Source organism: Gallus gallus, chromosome W (assembly GCF_016699485.2).
Source record: "Gallus gallus isolate bGalGal1 chromosome W, bGalGal1.mat.broiler.GRCg7b, whole genome shotgun sequence".
Classification (NCBI taxonomy): domain Eukaryota; kingdom Metazoa; phylum Chordata; class Aves; order Galliformes; family Phasianidae; genus Gallus; species Gallus gallus.
The window spans coordinates 8,863,765-8,885,772 of record NC_052571.1 but is presented as its reverse complement, the minus strand read 5'-3'; the positions used below and the strand labels follow the sequence as shown (position 1 = coordinate 8,885,772).

At 44.8% G+C, this 22,008-nt stretch overlaps 2 protein-coding genes across 2 annotated transcripts in view; both read right to left on the bottom strand.

The window, feature by feature from the left end:
- LOC107049174 (Golgi phosphoprotein 3-like) overlaps nt 1–5,866 on the bottom strand; it is a 135,945-nt gene extending 130,079 nt beyond the window's left edge. The window contains exon 1 of the mRNA XM_015300432.4: nt 5,415–5,866. Coding sequence (XP_015155918.1) covers nt 5,415–5,624 — 210 coding nt within the window. The 5' untranslated portion in view covers nt 5,625–5,866. The remainder of the gene's footprint in view (nt 1–5,414) is intronic.
- Nucleotides 5,867–12,608: 6,742 nt separating this feature from the next.
- LOC112530489 lies at nt 12,609–17,329 on the bottom strand. The gene has a single exon (XM_025144596.3). It carries the CDS (start codon nt 15,922–15,924, stop codon nt 15,262–15,264), a length of 663 nt encoding a protein of 220 aa, XP_025000364.1. The 5' UTR covers nt 15,925–17,329; the 3' UTR covers nt 12,609–15,261.
- Nucleotides 17,330–22,008: the final 4,679 nt, after the last annotated feature.

The window sequence follows — 22,008 nt, the reverse complement described above, 5'->3', positions numbered from 1 at the left end:
AGCAGTCAGGTGAAGTCACAGAATCACAGAACTGTAGGGACTAGAAGGGACCTTCAGAGATCATAGAGTTCAACTTCCCTGCAAAGCAGGCCCCCTACAGCAGGCTACACAGGTAGGCATCCAGGTGGGTCTTGAATATCTCCAGAGAAAGAGAATCCACAACCCCCCTGGGCAGCCTGTTCCAGTACTCTGTCACCCTTACCATGAAGAAGTTCCTTTGCATATTGGTGCAGAACTTCCTATGCTGAAGTTTATGGCCGTTTCCCCTTGTCCTGTCCCCGACGGTCCCAGGTGACTTGAAAAAAAGGCAATGTCATATCCATTTTTAAGGACGACTCAGGGAACTACAGACTTGTAAGCCTTATCTCTGTACTGGGGAAGGTCACAGAAAAGATCCTCCTGGAAACTATGCTAAGGCACATATAAGACAGGAAGGTGATACTGAACAAGCACAGCTTCACTAAGGGCAGGTCCTGCCTGACCAAACTAGTGGCATTCTATGATGGCATAACTGCATCAGTGCACAAGGGAAGAGCTGCTGATGTCCTTTTATCTGGATTTCAGTAAGGCCTTTGACACAGTCCCCCACAACATTCTTCTCTTCAAATTGGAAAGATATTGATTTGACAAGTGCACTGTTCAACGGACATAGAACTGTTTGCAAGACTGTACCCAGAGAGTGATGGTCAAAGGCTCAGCATGCAGATGGAGATCAGGGACAAGTGGTATCCCTTGGGGGTCCATACTGGTATCAGTGCTCTTTAAAATTTTCATCAATGACAACCACAGTGGGATCAAATGCACCCTCAGCAAGTTTGTCGATGGCACCAAGCTGTGTGGTGCAATAAACATGCCTGAAGAATGGGATGCCATCCAGAGATACCTAGACAGGTTTGAGCAGTGGGCCTGGGAGAACCTCATGAGGTTCAACAAATACAAATACAAGATCTTGCACCTGGGTCACAGCAATCCCCACTACCAATACAAGCTAGGAGACAAAAGGATTGAGCACAGTCCTGCCAAAAAGGACTCAAGGGTACTGGTGGATGGCAAGCTAGGCGAGAACCAGCAATGTGCCCTCGCAGCCCAGAAAGCCAACTGTAGCTGCATCAGAAGCATGGTAAGCTGCATCAGAAGCATGGTAAGCTGCATCAGAAGCATGGTAAGCTGCATCAGAAGCATGGTAAGCTGCATCAGAAGCATGGTAAGCTGCATCAGAAGCATGGTAAGCTGCATCAGAAGCATGGTAAGCTGCATCAGAAGCATGGTAAGCTGCATCAGAAGCATGGTAAGCTGCATCAGAAGCATGGTAAGCTGCATCAGAAGCATGGTAAGCTGCATCAGAAGCATGGTAAGCTGCATCAGAAGCATGGTAAGCTGCATCAGAAGCATGGTAAGCTGCATCAGAAGCATGGTAAGCTGCATCAGAAGCATGGTAAGCTGCATCAGAAGCATGGTAAGCTGCATCAGAAGCATGGTAAGCTGCATCAGAAGCATGGTAAGCTGCATCAGAAGCATGGTAAGCTGCATCAGAAGCATGGTAAGCTGCATCAGAAGCATGGTAAGCTGCATCAGAAGCATGGTAAGCTGCATCAGAAGCATGGTAAGCTGCATCAGAAGCATGGTAAGCTGCATCAGAAGCATGGTAAGCTGCATCAGAAGCATGGTAAGCTGCATCAGAAGCATGGTAAGCTGCATCAGAAGCATGGTAAGCTGCATCAGAAGCATGGTAAGCAGGTTGAGGGAGGTGATCCTGCTCTTCTACTCTGCACTGGTGAGACCTCACCTAGAGTACTGTGTCCAGATGTGGAGTCCACAGTACAGGAGACATGGACCTGTTGGAGCACATCCAAGAAGACCACAACAATAATTCAAGTGATAGAACGTCTTTCCCATGAGGACAGGGTGAGAGTGTTGGAGCTGTTCAGTCTGGAGAAGAGAAGGCTCCAAGGAGACCTGGTAGGAGCCTTTCAGTACTTAAAGGTGGGCTATAAGAAGGAAGGGGACAGACTCTTTAGCAGGGTCTGTTGCGATAAGACAAGAGTAATTATTTCAAACTAAAAGAGAGGAGATTTAGCTTGGATATAAGAAAAAAAGGTGGTTTTTTTTTTTGTTTGTTTGGTTTTTTTTTTTTACAGTAAGGATAGGTTACCCAGGGATGTGATGGATGCCCTGTCCCTGCAGTCATACAAGGACAGGCTGGACCAGGCTCTGAGCAAACTGATCTAGCTATAGATGTCCTTGTTCCTTGCAGGGGAGTTGGACTAGGTAACCTTTAAGGGTCCCTTCCAACTCAAACCATTCTATGAGCATAGGCTGGGAGAACTCACTGAAAGGATCCCTGCAGAGACAGACTTGAGAGTTCTAGTGGATGAAGGTCTTGACACAAGCCAGCAGCGTGCACTTGCAGCCTGCAAGGCCAACTGCATCCCAGGCTGTATTAAAAGAGAGATGGCCAGCAGGGCAAGGGAGATGATTGCCCCCCTCTACTCTACTCTTGTGAAACTCCATCTGGAGTACTGCATACAGGTCTGGGGCCCTCAGCACAAGAAATACACAGAGCTGTTGGAGTAGGTACAGAGGAGGGCCATGAAGCTTGATGAAAGGGCTAGAGCATCTCTCCCACAAAGAAAGGCTGAGGCACTGGAACAAGTTGCCCAGGGAAGCTGCATATATCCCATCTCCAAAGGTGCTCAAGGTCACATTAGATGGGCCCCTGGGCAACTGGATCTAGCGGGCAGCAACCCTGTCCACAGCATGAGAGGAGTTGAAATTATAACATTTTTAAGGTTTCTTCCAACCCAAGCCTTTCAGTAATTCTATGAACTCATCTATCCATCACTCTCTGAATCTTCCTGTAAACCTCTCCTAAGAGCAAAGGCTCTTCCACCTACTTGTATAAACAATAAATGGTGGCTACTTGCATGTGAGGCTTTCTGTATACAGTTTACATCATGTTATGCCATATTCACCACTACTTAATGTTAGAAAAAAGTTACCCCCAAAACCCTCAAAGCAAAGTTATCAATGCAGTTATCAGTTACTTTTCTGGGAGAAAACATTTTTAGGGAAACATGCTCTTAGAGCAATTCAAACTCAAGGCTTTTATTTTATTCCAACAGGATAAAATAATTTAGTGCTCACTTAAATAAAACATGCCTTGTCAGCTTTAGATTTACTGGCTTTTAATCGAGCTTAAAGCTCACATACCTACTTTTATCTTTCCCTTACACACACTTGGCATAGTTTCACAATTATAGATCTTTTATTACTTTTCTTTGCTGGCTGTCATGAGAAAGCCTCACATAAATGTCATTGGGAATCAGTTCTATTGCAAGTAAAAAAAACTTCATAAAAAGCATTCCTAATGCATAAATTTGTTTTCCTTATCATTAGAATAACAGAACTATAATTAGTCTTAAAACTATAGATTCATTTTTTAAGTTATAAAAATGAAGACAAAGAGCTTTACTAAGTATAAAAGAAATGGGTGCAAGGAGACAAAAGCTAAACACAAACCCTAGTGATTTGTGTCCAAAAAACCTCAGAAACTGTGTATGCTAGTTTGTGCACATTAAGCCCCCCACCCTATAGATGACATTATCATTCTAGTCTGATATTTCAACTGCAAAATCTCAAGGTAGTCATGAATACTCATGTCACTGTAAGCAGTTCCTTTCTCAATACAAATACATTATTTTTAGCAAGTGCCACTGCAGCTCTTACTAAACTTAGATGATTTATAATTTTGATGCATACCAGGGCAACATTGGATTTTTTTTTTTTAATTACTAACTTTTGATATATTAGGAACACTTGTGTTCTATGTTCTTCCTAGGCAGACAGAATACTTCCTAATTTGAAGTCTTTACAGTCTAACATCCACAAATTCAACAGGTTTACCACACATTCATGGAAAAACTGGGCCAAAAGACCACCCAGTCTATCCCATCTTCCTCAAAGACCTCCTATCCTGACAGATACTTGTCTTGGCACACCTAATACTTCCCTGCAACTATTCAGGTAAGTTGGAAGAAACACCTGCATAGGCACATCTTCAAAGTCAATAGGTAAAAGCACACATCATTGTGAAATTCTACTGACTTTATCAGGATGTAATGGCAAGGTCCATCTGAAAAAAAAAAATGGGATTACAAGAACATGACCTGGAGCACAGAGACAAATAAAGCATGTTATTGTAGCAGATATTTAGACACACATAGAGATATACTGTCACACATTAAAAAAAATGAGCATTAAGCAGGAGAGCTACTCTTTAGTCTATTTATCATCAACCAGCACATTTATTGTAGATGCAATGCACTGTCAAAGAATATACTGTATGGCAGCTTTCTCCCTCCCATTTTTTTTTTTTTGTTCTCATGAACAGGTACAGCTTCAAGATACTTCCACCCAAATCACTGATTTGTCTCCATTAGCTTACTTGCAACAACAGCAGAAAATGAAGCAGGTCACTTCAGCTCATATTATATCTCATATCTAAAATAGAGACATATTATGCTTCATCACATTAAATTATTTCCTCTGATAAGTCTGGGTTTCTACAATGTAGATTTTTTTTATATTGAGTAACCCTTCCAAATGATAATCAATATAAAGTTGACTACCACATTAGTAGAAATATACCTAGTTATTCACAGTACCATGACAAACAAGTTATAAATTCAGTAAAAACACAGTAATGCCATTTTGTTCATTTTGACTCACAGTTCAAGGCCCATTTTTGTTACATTTTATCTCCCCAAATTTTAAGACATTTTTCACATAATGAAAGATGTCTGAAGAGTCTTTCTAAAAAAGGCTGCTAAACATCCTAAAGCCCCGTAAGTACAATATAGCTACATCTGACATGTCTCCCACATAAAAGCCACAGGTAAGTTGCAAGAGAAGTATAACAACCATAGGTCTATTCAGGCCTCCAAGTAAACAACCAACGTTGTCTGGAGGCCTTGACCCTTACCTCTGTCTTTCCCCCACACTGCCTTCCTTGAGTTGCTACGTATTTAAAAACCCCTCCACGAACTCCATATCCAAAGGGTATCCCAAAACCTCTGCCAGGCTTCCTCTCCTCCAACACCCAAGTACCTTTCCTACCTCTTCCAAAAATCTGTTGGGGCATACACCCCTGCCTCTACCACCACCACAGTCTCCCCAGCAACGTCCCCGCCCCAAATCCCCCTCAACTTACCCAGCAGCCTCCTTGTTCCCGTCCCACTTGCACCTTCCACCCTCCTGTACCATCAATGCCCTCCCACGAGTTCTTTTTCCTCCTCAGTGCCCTCCACAAGCCTCCAAATAATCAGCATCCCCTCAAGCCCCATCTCCTCGGAGCCACTAGCACCACCGAGACTCCCTCAGTCCCAAGGGCTAGACCCGCCCCAGCCTCACCGCACCTCACGATCCTTAAGGCCCAGAAGCAGCACCTCCTCCATGAGAGTGAGCCGCGTTTGCTTGCAATCTCCCTTCTCGTCGTCGCCCAGCTCGTCCCGGCAGCCTTCGTCCTCTGGGCCGCCCCTAGCCCCTCGCTCCTCGTCGGCGGCGCTGCGGGAAGCCTCGGTCCGCCGCTGCACCAGACCGGAACAGCGCTGGGTGAGGGAAGTCATGGCCGGAGGTGGTAAAAGAGCAAAGACCCGCCGAAGAGAGAGGGACTTAATGACAGCTCAGGAGTCCGGAGAGGGCACGACAACCACTCTCACCTCGGCCCTATCCGCACCGCGGCTACGACCAGCCAGGCGAACTCATGAGGAACGAGCCTCGACCGTGGCAAGAGAGGCAGAGATAGCGGAGACCAGCGTCCCTCCCTACGGCAGCCGAGCTAGTAGACTGCTTCCCCTTTCAATATGGCGGCGCGAGCTGATGTTAGCAAAGGATGTGGCAACGGCAGACAGGAAAAAAAACACCGGAAAGGGACACAGGTGGGAGGAGATTACACTGGAATAGGCGTGGAATGACGCTCACTCCGCCTTGAGGGAGGGTGGCTGTTGTAAGCCATTACCGGAAGAGGATGATAAACAACACCTGGGCGACACGGGAAAGGGAGTGGGATCGGGTATGAAGCTGGCCAGGAAGGGGGTCTCGGCTGCTGTCAGGGGGCATCTCGGCACTGGCCATAACCTTCCAGGAACTGTGCTAGGGGCTAGACATCGCACTCTACAAATAAAGAGCCTTATTTACAGCCTTCAGTCTGCTTGGTTTTGTTTTTATCTGCATAGACCCTGTCTGATCGCCGGTACAGCCCTCTGAATATACCTCTGCATATATATACTATATAGAAGCACAACCACCAAGTTCAAGGCATGCTAAGCTCGTAACAGTCTAAGCTTTAAACAGAATGGGTGTGATCCCTTTGCCCTGATGTCTCCAGGCATCTTGTCAAGCTCTGATCAGTCCTGCAGCCTGCCTGAAGCCTCACTGGGACACTGTTCTGACAGTGCCTGCACTGCTACTAGGGACTGAGACAGCACATCTCCTGTTCACCTCTCTCCTTTTCACTTGTCATGCAGGAGCAACAGCACTTCTGCATACAGTTTACTGATCCCAAATAAAGTATGTGGAGGCAAGTTATTATTCATCAAATTAATAGAGAAGTACTCATGTTACTGGGGGCAGCCAGTCCACACTACTGCCATGGCTATATATATAACAGCAGGAGACAATAAAGCATTGCATGCCAAGATAAGTGAGATCATTCACATAAAACAAGGATACTTGGTTACAGCTGCAGAGCACTTTCTCATAAACAAGTTTCTTCTGGCTATGTGTAGAAGCATGGGCTGAGGCAGTCTACATTCCCAAGCTAAAATGAGCCCTTTCTCATGCGCTAGTTGCCTGTTCATGCCATGATCTATATTTTCCCCCCACACTCCACCCCTTCACAGCTTGAACTGAGACATAGTTCATTTGAAGATAGCTGATGTGCATTGCATCCAAATTCCATCTAAGAAATACAGTGCGTAGCAACTAATAAGGCAATTAAGACAAAATCTAATAATACCATACAACCATTTCTTCCACCATGAAAGTATGAACGCTAACCAGGTAGAGATAAGGTCAATTGTTAGTTGTTTGATTTTAGTAATTTGAGTCTTCATCTGTGTCATTATATGAGTTATAGTTTTGGAAGCATGAGGAATATATACACAACAATCAGTGTTAATGATTGCACAGGTACCTCTTTGGGCAGCAATCAAATGTCTAACGCCATGTGATTCTGTAGTACAATTTTTTGTGTCTGTTCTAACTCCTGGTTGATCATCTCAATAGCTTTTTGGGTTAAATTTACTGCTGCTTCTCTGATTAGCTAATGCCGATACTTGCTATTTGATAGAAATAACCACAGCTTGTGGTGAGAAGATGGCCATGGCATAGAACCACCAAGCAGTCAATTTATATCAATGTCTGGTGAGAAAAGTTTGCCAATTAGTTGATGTTTGTGGTAACTTGGAATGTATTATACTGGATACATAAGGCCATTCCCAAGTACATCATCCAGTCCAATTAAAGTGTAGGTAAGGCCAGCCATATTGACCACAAGCCCACAAAGAACCCCATGGTATTACATGCACGGAAGACTTATTAGGACTCTTATTCAAAGATTTGGGTAAGGTAATATTCTTACACCAGCTTTTGGGTAAAGCTCCTATCCACACATCAGTTCCATTTGAAGAGTTCCAGTCCATAGGTCAATGAGGTCATGCACAATTCTACATTCAAACTTCATCCATTATTTTGGTAGTGGTTTCATTGAAGGTTGGCCAACCATTTATGCTTGCAGTTCTATTCTATTGAAGAGTTCCTTATACAATAAAAATCAGTGCATCAACAAGTATTATAGTGGGCTAGGTACTGTTGAAAATATCCAAATAATTTATCAGGATGGTATCTCTGATAAAGCAGATTTTATTCGCAATTGCAGTGGCGGGCCTCCTGCAAGCAGGAGAGCACACAGAAAACAGCGTTACATCTTTTATGTCCTATTACTCGACGCTTATCTCTTTCTCCCCTGGTTCCTCATTGGCTGAGTACTTCAGGTTCACAATCTTCCCGACGCTCAACTAAACATACGGATACTGGATAAACATAAATTTTTTCTAGCTAAGCATATATCGCTAATTAGTTAACTTCTCACATTTGCTCATTCAACACTCGGTCATTGTTTCTGGACACCTGCTCATCCTTGCATAGAGATAAGCTTGGAAGGAGGATAGAGGGGAGTATCTTGATGCCTGCCTGTTGCATCCCAACCTACCCACAGAGCAAGGCAATCCTTGTGTAGAGGCCCTGGCTTCTTTGATGTTTGTTAAGTCTGTTTTTATTTTGCTGAGGGTCTCTTATCCAACAGAATAGCCCTACAGTATGCTTTCTAGTCCATAATACCATACCTATACTATTTGGAACATTTAAAAACTATTGCAGTTTTGCAAGCAAGAATTAATCACATAATTCAGCAACTATACTTCTAAAATATGCTACTAACACATATGGTATTTCTACCTTTTCACATCAGCTATTTCTAAGGACAAGTTACAAAATGCAAATACATTGTGCTCTACTTCTTCAGATCAATTCCCCCTTTTCAGTATCTAATGCAGAAACAACATTCCATTCCTACAGTACCAAGCACCTAAGGAGTTACAGAGCCTCCCTTTTCCAACAACATCTCCCAAGGAGTGAGGAGGCCACACCATTTTGGTCTTGCACATCCCATGGTCATTCTACTTTGCGGTTACCTGGTTCAAGGTCAACACGGGCAGAGAGCAGTAAGTTGTTCATGGTGTCAATGTGTGGCTTTATATGCTTTTTGATCCTCCTTATCTATATCCTAAGCAAAGAAGCCCAAGTAGTTTGTAGTATGCATAAAGCACTGGATCGACCATCTCTTTCATTTAAGTCTCTTAATACCTCATGCAGTCATGTTGTCCACCCATTCATAGACTGAGTGTCAGCCTGAAGTGCTGTTTTCAAAACACCATTATAACATTCTATAAGACCTGCTCTGGTAGGATGGTATGGTAAGTGGAAATACCCTTCAATGTTATTTATTATCTTTGGTCCCTTTCTGTACAAGAGCTCTGGTAAAATGTGATCCTTGATAACTTTCCATGACTTGTGGGGTCCCATATGATGTCATTAATTTTGTGAGTCTCTCTGTTTGTGAGTCTACTCTGACTGTATGGGCTTGGTCAGCTCCCAGCACTGGATAGGCTTGTAGAAGGCCACATACTGTATCTGAACAGGTCAAGGCATACTTTTTCCCCTCAGTCAGGTGCTGTCATGGTTTTATGATTTTTGGTCATCGGTATTCCACATCATAACATCATGTAGTACACCGGGAGTTAAAGAGTTAATGCTCCAGTTCTGTGGATTGTGGATAGTTCCGGGTACCTGGTTCTCAGAAGAGAAGAACTACATACTACATGCCCCAGAGGACTTTGTGTTATTTGTGTTACCATTTCCACTCAGTGAAAGATAAAAACTGTTTGCAGATCACTTTCCCTCTCCTTTCCTTTTGATCATCTGGCTCGTCTCTGTTGCAGGTACCATATTGCCCTGGCTTACTTAGAGTAAGGCCTTCGGTTTTTCGGACACACTCTCTCATTTATTTTATTTATTAGCTTCAATTCCAATTATATTGTAATATAGTGTGTTATCTTACCTGCGGCCTTTCAAACAATTCCTTATCCATCAGGCAGTCCACCCATCAAATCCACATCCCTCCAATTTGGAGATAAGGATGTGGTAGGGGACCATGTTAAAGGCCTTGCTCAAGTCCAGGTAAATGACATTGGTCGCCTTCCCTTTGTCCACCAATGTTGTCATTCCATCATAGAAGACCACCAGGTTGGTTAGGCATGACCTTCCCCTGGTGAAGCCGTGCTGGCTGTCTTGGATCACACACTCATTCCTCATGTGATCAAGCATGCAGTCCAGGAGGATCTGTTTCATGAACTTCCCAGGTACAGAGGTGAGACTCACTGGCTGGTAGTTCTCTGGGTCCTCCTTCTCCCTTTCTTATAAAAAGGAATGATGTGACACTTCCTCCAGTCACCCGGGACCTCACCTGACAGCCACGACTTTTCAAATATGATGGAGAGAGGCTCAGCAACCACCTCAGCCAGCTCCTTCAGAACCCTGGGATGCATTTCATCCGGCCCCATAGACTTGTACGCATTCAGTCTCATGAGGCGGTCTTGGACTTGCTCTGCCCTTATAGTGGGGGGGGATTTACTCTCCCGGTCCCCACCTAGAGGTTTAGGGATGCAGGGCTCAGGGACGTGAGAAATACTGGAATCCTGGCTGCCAGTGAAGACCGAGGTAAAGAACTCATTCAGTACCTTAGCCTTCTCTTCATCTGTTGAAGCCAGTTCTCCTTTTACATTTACCAAAGGAGGTACACTTGCTTTGGCCAATGTATGTGTAGAATGTCTTCATACTGTTTTTCACATCCCTTGCCATGTTCAGTTCTGCCTGTGCCTTGGCTTTCCTGATCCCATGTCTGCAAGTCTGGATGGCATCCCTGTATTCTTCCCACACACTCTCTCTATTTGATTTATTAGCTTCACTTCCAATTATATTGTACTATACTGTGTTTTCTTGCATTCCGATACCTTTTCTAGTAAATTAGTTTGTTTCTCCTCAGATTGTTGCCACTGCTTTGTTTTAGGCCCATCTCCCTACCCTTTTCCTCTTTTGCCCTATCCCTTTTCCTGGGGCATAGGTCCATGGGTCCCCTGTGCCCCATTAGTCATGGAAACCGGCCAAACCAGCCTGTAAACCCTTCACAACAGGTTATTCATGACTGTGAAACATGAGCTACAATTAAATAAGCCAACAGGATGAAACCTCGCTGGGGGGAAGGGAAATGGCAAACGTATAAATATGGGGAGACGTGGCAGGTTGATTATATCACCTTGCCACAGAACCGTGATGGTATGCATTATGTGCTTACCATGGTGGAGGCAACCACTGGGTGACTTGAACATATCCTGTTCTCCATGCTACTGCCTGAAACACCATATTAGGTCTCAAGAAACAAATTCTATGGCAGCACAGCGCTCCAGAAATAACTGAGTCTGATAATGGGACTCATTTCAAAAATTATCTTGTAAATACTTGGGCCAAAGATTCATCAAAGTGGATTCATTATATTCCCTATCATACACCAGCTTCTGGTAAAATTGAACGATAGAATGGATTGTTAAAAAGTATGTTGAAATCAGCAAGTGGTGGAACATTTAAGCACTGGGAGAAGCATTTGGCAGAAACTACCTGGTTGGTCAGTACTCAAGGATCTATCAATCGCGATGGTCCTGCTCATTCCAGCTCCCTACATACTGTAGAGGGAGATAAGGTCCCTGTAGTACATGTAAAGAGCATGTTGGGAAAAGCTCTTGGAATCTTTCCAGCTTCTGGAAAGGGCAAACCTCTCCGTGGAACTTTTTTTTCTCAGGGACCTGGGCCCACTTGGTGAGTGATGCAGAAAAATGGAGATGTTCAATGTATACCACAAGGGAATTTGATGATGGAGTGCAGACAGTAATTCCAAGTATGTTTATATATATGTGTGTGTGTTTAATGCATGTTAATTTTTGTTTGTTTGTTTATATTATGTATTAAGCATGATGCAGTGATGTGGAATAAAGGTGGAATGTCATGATTTTATGATTTTTGTTATCGGTATTCTACATCATAACATCATGTAGTACACTGGGAGTTAAAGAGTTAATGCTCCAATTCCATGGATTGTCGATATTTCTGGGTACCTAATTCTCAGAAGACTTTCACTGTTCCGTTTCTGTGAAGTATGCCTGAAATATAATCCACAGAATGCATAGAGACCATCTCCTGGAGTTACAAGGAGAGGTGACAGCCCAGGAGACTATTGGCAGGTATACTTTTCTGAACTCCCATGACAAGCCAGCTACAGGTACTTATTGGCATTAGTTGATACTTTCTCAGAATGGCCAGAAGGTTTTCCCTGTCACTCCAACTAAAGCAAGAGAAGTAGTAAAAGTCTTGCTAAAGGAAATCATACTTACATCTGGAGTAATATTAGGAATATCATCAGATAGAGGTTCACATTTTGTAGCTGGAATTGTTCAAAACTTAGAAAAAATCATTGGAATAGGATGGGATTTACATACTCCATACAGACCAGAATCTTGTGGAAAGGTGGAGAGAATGAATCAAACCCTGAAAATAAAAAATTAGTAAAATTTGTCAAGAGACAGACTTGAAATGGTCTCAGGCTCTTCTTCTCACCTTACTTCACATGACAGTGAAACTGCACGCTAAAGAGAAAATTAGTCCTCATGAAATTATGCATGGAAGACCATCTCAGATATTGGTAGGTAGTACTGATGCAAACCAATTAGGTGAAGTAAAACTAAGAGAATATGTCATCTCTTTAGAGAAAGTCCTATCTTCTATCCATAGCTTCACGGTTCAGGCGGCACCAGCACCTCTGGAAGTCATTGCACATCTGTTCCAACTCAGTGAGTAGGTGTATCTATGGACCTGGAGCTCCAAACCACTACAGGAGAAATGGAAAGGACCATATCGAATACGACTGACAACGCACACTGCTATTGAGGTGGTAGGAGTAGATTCTTGAATTCATTACACAAGAACAAAAAGCGCCCAGCCCACAGTGGCAAGTAGAACAGACTGCACTGATGAAACTGTAATTTTCACATAAATGAATGCAACCAGTAAACAGGGAAACAAAAAATCATATTATGAACTTTTATGTAGTTACTGATATAGTTACCTTTAGAGTATATAGTGATTGTTTGCCTTATATTAACTGCATTAATTGTTTGCTTTTATTAATTGTTTGGAAAAAAAAAACAAAAAACCTCTTTTGCAGTACTTAAAGGATATATATTCTGTTTGTCTAAAATGGTAACAATAATTTTATCAATACTTACTTATGCTTATCAGTTGAATGCATGGGATCAAAATAAGCACATGAACTTGATGAAAAAGGTGGCTGATGCCAGAAATTCTGGTTTTTGTTGGATATGCTCATAATTGCCAAAATATGAGGCAAGTCTGTACCCATTATGGGGATTACCACTACCAAAACAGAGTTAGGGTACTGTATTTGTTAACAAATCTGTAGAGTACTTTTCAGATAAATATATAGAATCACAAACACGGACTGTAGGGACCTAGCCTATGAATGATACCATTTGTCTGACAGACATAGGGACTAAACAATTAGGGAAGGCTCCTGTAGGAAAATACCCGCACTGTAAATGGACAGTACAAATGACAAATTAGTATTTTGGAAAAAAAAACAGGGATGAATATTGGGTGTAAGCTAAAGGGAAAGGATGGTACTGGCTATGTGTAAATCAAACTTGGAAGATATTACCCCCATGGTGGATCGAAACCAGTAACCTAGGAATACTAATGCCAAAGGCGATAGTAACAGATAAGTTAACTGGGATAATACAGGCCCAAGTACCCTCAAAAGTCACAAGAGAAGTGCTCAATCCACTAATAGAAAGACCTGGTAGTTTTCACTCATTCGACAGGTGGTTAATTCCCTCTTCAGGAGTTGCAGAATTGGAAAAGGCTACAGTAAACATCTCAGTAGTTATGGAACACCTTGGAAATGAAACATTAGATGCTATTATTACCCTTAAAGAAGTCCACAGCTTAGCCAGGATGGCACTGCAAAATAGAATGACTTTAGATATGTTTTCAACTGCACAAGGAGGAGTTTCTGCAATAGTAAATGCTAGCTGTGTTTATGTAGATCAGAGTGGTAGAACAGAAACATACATATATAAGATATAGCACCAAACTGAAATGCTGCACATATATACAAGACCTTTGTTGCCTTCTACAACTGCGATGTTAGCCTCCTGTGTTAGCCCTAGAGCACACTGACCAATTACCTGATCAGGGCCAAATGACTGCAGACGCACACCAATATGATGAGCAGTAAAATGGCTTTTGTTCACTAATACACACAGCTTATATACCTTACTTGAGCTATCGTGCCCTGTCCTGATTCGTCCGTACTGGATCTTAGCCCCTTACCACAATTCCTTATTTGGCTCCTATTGTCTCCTCATTCCTTTGCCTTCTTATCTTGTTTACTTTGTTAGCAAGGACAGTCTGTCTGAGCACTACAGCACTCTTTCACTGTGCTTAGGGAGAGGCCTATCCCGTACAGCACGTATCCCTGTCAAGCGCCTACTACAACATCTCCCCCTCCCTCAGCTAAATGTCTCTCACGCGTGCCTAACCCGCACATCGCAAAGCAACGCAAAGCGCCTAATCTTAAATACATTTCAGCAAACTATTTCTACTACCCTTCTACTGCATTCCTTTAAGCAAACATCAGAGCAACAGGGAGTCCTTTCCCGTGCTTGGCCAAGCCTTGCCCCGTTACAGCACGAACGCAACAACCTAAACCCTTCTACAACCTTTCACGCAGTCTATGATACTCAATCCGATGGTCAAAAATCTTTTCCATCATTCGTTGCAAGAAGTTCTGCAAGCATCCTACAAAGCATGGAAGACAGATCAGAATACATGCAAAGATTGCAAGCCCTATCGCAAAAACCTTAAGCAATTGCTTTAACCATGAACCCATTCCCCCAAACAGTCCATCCAGCCAGCTCCCCAAGGGATCACGCTCTTCGTTAATATTCTGCATATGTTCTTGTGTCCACTGTAGTTGTTTGTGACACGCTGTGATCACCAGGGACACCATAAACATCAGCAACATTGGAAGTGTCAGCGTTGCAGGTGTGGTGCTCCTCTTGATGAGTGGTTCTTGATCCCGTCGTCCATCCCTCGGTTGATCTGGAGTTGGCTTCGGTTTGCCAATGAAGAATTTCTGTAGAAAAACTCACACCTAGACTCAGTTTTAGTAGATATGTTGCTTATATCTGGTATTACTTTTCACGATGGTACCCACAGAATTTTTCCAGATTCATGATGTTTAACTGCCGCATACCTGACAACGGATACTCTTTAGCAAGCCCTTCCTGCAATCAGGAGGCCCTGACTGGCCTTTCCCAGAGGGGCATTGTGCTCTAACGTGGCCATATTGGCCACATCGGAAACACGGCCTCTGCTGCTGCAGCGATCTTTGCTGTTGTGGGCCAACAGCTGCGACTATAGCTGCGGCAAGTCCTTCATTAGTTAAAAGAGCCACTTTGAGCTTATCTAAGACATACTGAATAATTTCTCCCAGGGTATTAAGCGTACTTGGGCGGCTCACAGCAATGCCTTAACATTGTCATGCGATTTCTGTCGTAGACAGTCGATGATCACTGGCCCTTGGGCCGGTTTCGGAAGATCAGACCCCTCTACAGCAGCTAAAAGCCTGTCTGCAAAGCTTTGAAAAGATTCATTCGAGCCCTGGGTAATATCTGTGCACTGAGCAGGTGGTTCAGCCTTATGCGCGAGTTTATTAAATGCTTCCACCATTGCATCTGTGGCTGCTATTAGCTCCCCTGGCCTTAGTTTTGCTAACTGGCCCTGGGGCGAAGCCACTCCCACGGCCTTCCCTGAAAGCCGCTGGATGCAGGTTCCACACAGGAAGCAGCCCGGGCCGACCCTCACCGCCCCAGCAAGCCCCCTCAATTCGGCCATCCAGTCCATCTCCCATAACGTATATTGGACCGGCCTGAGCACCACACGCACTGAGTTTGTGATATCGTGGGGGAGGAGAGGCACCAGTGCAGTCAAAGCCTGTAGTGCATTTAACGTCAGGGGCAATTTCAGGCCTCTTTTATCCATAAATTCCACCAGGCGCGTAACACCCCCGGGGTCAGGCGGCACCCATTCGGGACCACGATCACTCACAATCACTGGGAATGCCTCTGGAACTATACCCTTCCCTTCAGACTCCGATCTAATCCGATTCCAGTCCGTCATTTGATCCCTCCCCCTCCACTCAAAGCCAGCCCCTTCTTCCTCCTCTACACTATCACTCACACCACCGCCCCTGGGAGTGACCAGAGACGGTAGGCTACGCCCCCTGTCCGCATTGGATGGACCTTTTGTCTGGTCCCTCCCCTTGTGGGCAGTAAGTTGATCCTGCTCATGTAGATCACACCTCCCTCCACCCCCCTTGAGTCAGGGGACACTGACCCGATTCAGATAAAGGATACAACGTTCCGCCTGAGGGGTCCGGATACGGGGGCGGGGAATGAGACAACGAACATCCACTCTCTTGTTGTTTGTCTTCTTTTGAACTGAGCATGGTCGGCTCAGCCGGCGCCATCTCGCCAACGGTCATTGGCAGCTCCGTCTCCTCTTGGCCCCTGCAAGAAACTGCTCCCGAGCCCCCATCAGACCCGACCGGGTCTGGTGTCTCGCCTCCACCGCCAAGACCAAAAAGGTATCGAGCCTCCACCAATACCTTTCCTTCCACTCTGGCCGCTTTCAACGCCCCTAGTATCAGACCCCAAGTTTTTAACTCGGACCCGCCCTCCTGAGCGCTCATAATATGTTGCGCAAGCGCAGAGGTGAGATCATCCCACATCTGGTGATCAAGAATCTCTTGGGGGGCTTTAACCTCCCCCTCCCACTCTAACCAGGAAATAACTGCGTGGATATCCTTCTTAGAAGGCGTATTCTTGCCAAAGTAATCCTTACAAAACTGAAGCAATACCTTAAGAACATGTTCCATAGTCAGTTCCCCGCCGTCACATCGGGTTTGTAATCAATACCGCCATCACCTCGGTCTTCTGAAGGCGCCCTGCCATCACCTCAGGTTTCTGCGCCGCAGGCTCCACTTGCACGCAATACCACCGTCACCTCGGTCTTCTGCAGGGCTCCCCGCCACTGCAAGCTACACTTGCAATCAATACCGCCGTCACCTCGGTTTTCTGCAGGCGCCCTGCCATCACCTCAGCTTTCCGCGCCACAGGCTACACTTGCACGCAATACCGCCGTCACCTCGGTCTTCTGCAGGGCTCCCGGCCGCTGCAAGCAACACTTGAAATCAATACTGCCGTCACCTCGGTCTTCTGCAGGCGCCCTGCCGTCACCTCAGGTTCCCGCGCCGCAGGCTACACTTGCGTGCAATACTGCCGTCACGTCAGTCTTCTGCAGGGCTCCCCGCCGCTGCAGGCTAGTCAGGCTGTCGTCACCCCAGCTCTCGTATTCACGCAAAGGGCATCAAAACACAGTCTGCCTCCTCACACGAGGCACCATTTGTTGCCTTCTACAACTGCGATGTTAGCCTCCTGTGTTAGCCCTAGAGCACACTGACCAATTACCTGATCAGGGCCAAATGACTGCAGACGCACACCAATATGATGAGCAGTAAAATGGCATTTGTTCACTAATACACACAGCTTATATACCTTACTTGAGCTATTGTGCCCTGTCCTGATTCGTCCGTACTGGATCTTAGCCCCTTACCACAATTCCTTATTTGGCTCCTATTGTCTCCTCATTCCTTCGCCTTCTTATCTTGTTTACTTTGTTAGCAAGGACAGTCTGTCTGAGCACAACAGCACTCTTTCACTGTGCTTAGGGAGAGGCCTATCCCGTACAGCATGTATCCCCATCAAGTGCCTACTACAACAGACCTTAAAAAAAAATGAATATGTATGCCAACGTACTGCATATGCATGTTTTAACTGTTTAAATGTAGAACCTGAACTCTAAGAGGACACACTTGCTTGTCAAGTAGCCCGATGCACATTGTGAGGAATACAGGAATCACAGAATCACAGAATGACCTGGGTTGGAAGGGACCTCAAGGATCATGAATCTCCAACCCCCCTGCCAGGCAGGGCCACCAACCTCCCCATTTACTAGACCAGGTTGCCCAGGGCCCCATCCAACCTGGCCTAGAACACCTCCAGGGACGGGGCATCCGCAACCTCTCTGGGCAGCCTGTTCCTGCACCTTACCACTCTCCTGGTAAAGAACTTCCCCCTAACATCCAACCTAAATCTTCCCTCCTTTAACTTAAAACCATTCCCCCTTGTCCTGCTGTTATCTACCCTTTCAAAGAGTTTACTCCCTTCCTGTTTATAGGCTCTCTTCAGGTACTAAAAGGCTGCAATGAGGTCACCCCGCAGCCTTCTCTTCTCCAGGCTGAATAAGCCCAGCTCCCTCAGCCTGTCCTCGTAGGGGAGGTACTCCAGCCCCCTGATCATCTTCGTGGCCCTCCTCTGGACCCTCTCCAACAGCTCTCTGTCTTTCTTGTACTGGGGACTCCAGACCTGGACACAGTACTCCAGATGGGGACTCACAGGAGCAGAGTAGAGAGGGACAATCACCTCCCTGTCCCTGCTGGCCACCCCTCTCATGATGGAGCCCAGGATACCATTTGCTTTCCGAGCTGCAAGAGCACACTGCTTGCTCATGTTAAGTTTGTCATCCATCAGGACCCCCAGGTCCTTCTCTGCAGAGATGCTCTCAAGGACTGCTCCTTCCAGTCTGTATATATGCCTGGGGTTCCTCCGGCCCAAGTGCAAAACCCTGCACTTTGCCGTGTTGAATCTCATTAGGTTCACCCGGGCCCACCTTTCAAGTCGGTCAAGGTCCCTCTGAATGGCATCCCTTCCTTCCTCCGTGTCAACCGCACCACTCAGCTTGGTGTCGTCAGCAAATTTGCTGAGGGTGCACTCGATTCCATCGTCGATGTCATCGATAAAGATGTTAAAGACCACCGGTCCCAAGACAGCCCCCTGGGGGATGCCGCTCGTTACTGGCCTCCACCTGGACATAGAACCATTGATCACCACCCTCTGTCTGCAGCCTTTCAACCAATTTCTTATCCAACAAGTGGTCCACCCATCAAATCCACATCCCTCCAATTTGGATATAAGGATGTGGTGGGATAGATCTAGTAGAGTTAATAACTAGTAAATCAAACTTAGGTCCCTTTTGTGGCTTGTCTTCTATCCCAAACTTACACATTCTGTGCTCTACCCAATCTGGAATGGTGCAAATTAGTGCCACTATCCCATAAACAGGCACCTTTCCCTCCCCTCTAGGGAGGGCAGTGCATATCCAACAAGATTTGTTGAGAGCCTGGCCAATTTTCCCAGTTATTTTTAAGTAGCTATTCTCTTGCCAAGCAGTAAGTACTGCTCCAGTCATACTGACTATTATCAAACTCTTATACATGCTTTCGGATCCTGATTTTCAGGGTCCTCCTGATGTCCACTGTGGCCCTGGTGCTTTTTTCAGGCAGGTATGATGTATCCACGGTCTAAGTCCCTCAACCTGGGCAGTGGTATGGGTAGTCAGGAGAACTTGGTAGGGTCCTTCCCATTTTGGTTCCAGAGGTGAATCTGAGAGAGATTTAACATAAACATAGTCGCCTGGCAATACATCATGCACTGGACCATCTAGGCCTCGTGCCCTGGCACCAAATACTGTTTGTTCAATTTTCTTTAATTGCTTCGCCAAGCTGACCATATATTCACTCAACACCTCATCCCCCACCTGCATAGAGATTTCCTTTTGTACAGTATAAGGTCGCCCATAAAGAATCTCACACTTCCTTGGTTCGGGGTTTAGTCTGAATTCTCAGAAATGCCAAAGGCAGTGCCTGCAGCCAGGGAATCCCAGCCTCTTGGCCAAGTTTTACTATCTGTAATTTGATCAGGTGATTCATTTTTCCACCTGTCTGCTTGACTGTGGTCTATAAGGTGTGTGCAATTGCCAATCAATTCCCAATAATGTGCTTATTTGATGGACCACCTTGGCAAGAATGTGGGCCTCGATCTGATGAGATTGCTACAGGAGCCCCAAACCTTGGAATTATTTCATGTAACAGCATTTTCGTTACTTCCCGAGCCTTATTAGCCCGACAGGGAAATACCTCTGGCCATCCCAAAAAGGTATCAGTAAGTACCAACATACTGTGATACCCCCCTTTTCTTGGGAGTTCCGAGAAATCAGTTTCCCATTGTTGCCCTGGAAGGTTCCCTTTCCCAATAGGCCCACTTGTACCCCTTTCCTGGTACTAGGATTGTACTTTGCAATGTCTGTTTGCCCAATGCATTTTCTTATCCTCCCTTAGAACCAATTTCCTTTGAATACCAAAGGGCAAAACAATGTGTCCATCTATCAGACTGCTCTCTTCCCTTCTAAATCATTAATTAGATTGCTATCTTCTTTAAAATATTTTACAGGTTCTGACTCAGGTTCAGAAATTTTAAGTTTACGGTCTGGAATTAAAGCCCTCTTCAACTACCTGTTCTGCCACCTGATCCAGCACCTTATCTCCAGTTTCCTGTACAGTGTTACCTTTCTGATGTCATTTACAATGTATAATAGCCACACTCTTTGGTAGATTTACATCATGCTGTTTTTCCTTGTGTGTGAGCAAACCTTGCTCTTTTCAGATGGTACTATGAGCATGTACCACCCCAAATACATAATTAGCATCTGTCCATATATTTCAGACTCTTGTCAAGGCAGTTATTTCAGCCTTCTAAGGGAAAGCCCCCACAGGCAATGGTTGTGCTTCGATTAGTTACTGCATATCCTGCCTTACGGTTTCCTTGTCTCACAAAACTGCTTCCATCAGTAAATCAGGTGTCTTCTGCATCTTCTAAGGATTCGTCTTTCAGGTCTGACTGGCAACAGTCCGTAGCTTCAGCTGTTTCAAAGCAGTCATGAAATACTTGTTCTCCAGGAGTTCCGCTAAGGAAAGATGCTGGGTTGACAATATTAGTTACAATTAGTTTTGCATCAACCTGCTCTCCAAGGATGGCCTGGTATTTCAGGAACCTTTGGGAGTGAGAGCCAATGCCCCCTTTTACCTCCAATACAATAGACACTGTATTAGATATTAAAACTGTTATTCTTTGGCCTTGTGTAAATTTACTGGCTTCTTGACTATTGAGCATTAGTGCAACCACCGCCCTCAAACACTCTGGTCATCTCTTACTCACTTCATAGAGGGGCTTTACCAACAGTCCGTAGCTGTGTATCCACAGTTGGCCCCCTCCTGTCATTCCTGAGAATGTACAGAGTTCCTTGACACTTTGTGGCTCAGGAGTTTGGCAGATGGCTTCTTTCCTGGCAGTCCTTAAGGTTCAAAGTCCAGCTGTAATCATTTAAACAAATGCAGCAAATTCACAGGCCATTGCACACAGTCCTCTTTATTTCTGTGGCATCCACGTACTGCAGTAAAGTTCCACCGTAGGGTGGAGGAGCCCAAATCTCAGGCTCATGAGTTGACTAGTTCTCAAAAATCATTAGGCTGTTCTCACAGCCCTGGGTAACACTGTCCAGGTTAACCGAGTCTCTTTTGTCCTGAATTGGGGCTCTCCTATTCAATGGCAAATAACCTTAGGCTTCCTTTGGACAAACCAGGCAGAAAAGGCATCCTTCAAATCCAGAAGGTAAACTCCACCTGCTCATTCCTTAACTCAGTTAATAAAGTGTATGGATTTGCCACCACGGAGTGTATACATTCAACAATTCTATTACTTGCCCTCAGATCTTGTACTAAACTATAGCACTTGCTATCTGATTTTTCATCAGCAAGATTACAGTATTGTATTTGGATTCACATTCAATTAGTAATCCAAAATCCAAAAGTTATCTATTTTATCTTTTATCCTTCTACAGTTGCATATCCTCAAAGGGCACTGCTTTACCCTGACTGGGCTAGCCCTTGCTCTTGCTTTTAACTTGGGGCTGCATTTTGTCTCTACCAGGTACACCTGATACCCACACTCCTAAGCATACATTATTTAAGATCTCTGTAAACTCTGGGGGTACAACATTGTTCTTCCCAGTTTCTGTTAAAGCCAGACTTTTACAGTTTTCTATCAGTTAATCTTGATTGACGCTTAGCTCCAGTTTTATTGAATTTAATCTTTGCATTCATTTATTCTAATAAGTCTTGCCAGAGTAACAGTTTTGGAGAACCTGGCACGTACAAGAATTTATGTATTCCTACTTATTTTCTCAGCCCGTATTTAGTTGATCCCAAAAGGTAAGCTTTTTCCTGTTGGGCAGTAGCTCCTACTACTG

What these genes read in the sequence shown, in the direction of transcription:
- LOC112530489 (XM_025144596.3), bottom strand. Translation starts at nt 15,924, where the DNA reads ATGACGGACTGGAATCGGATTAGATCGGAGTCTGAAGGGAAGGGTATA.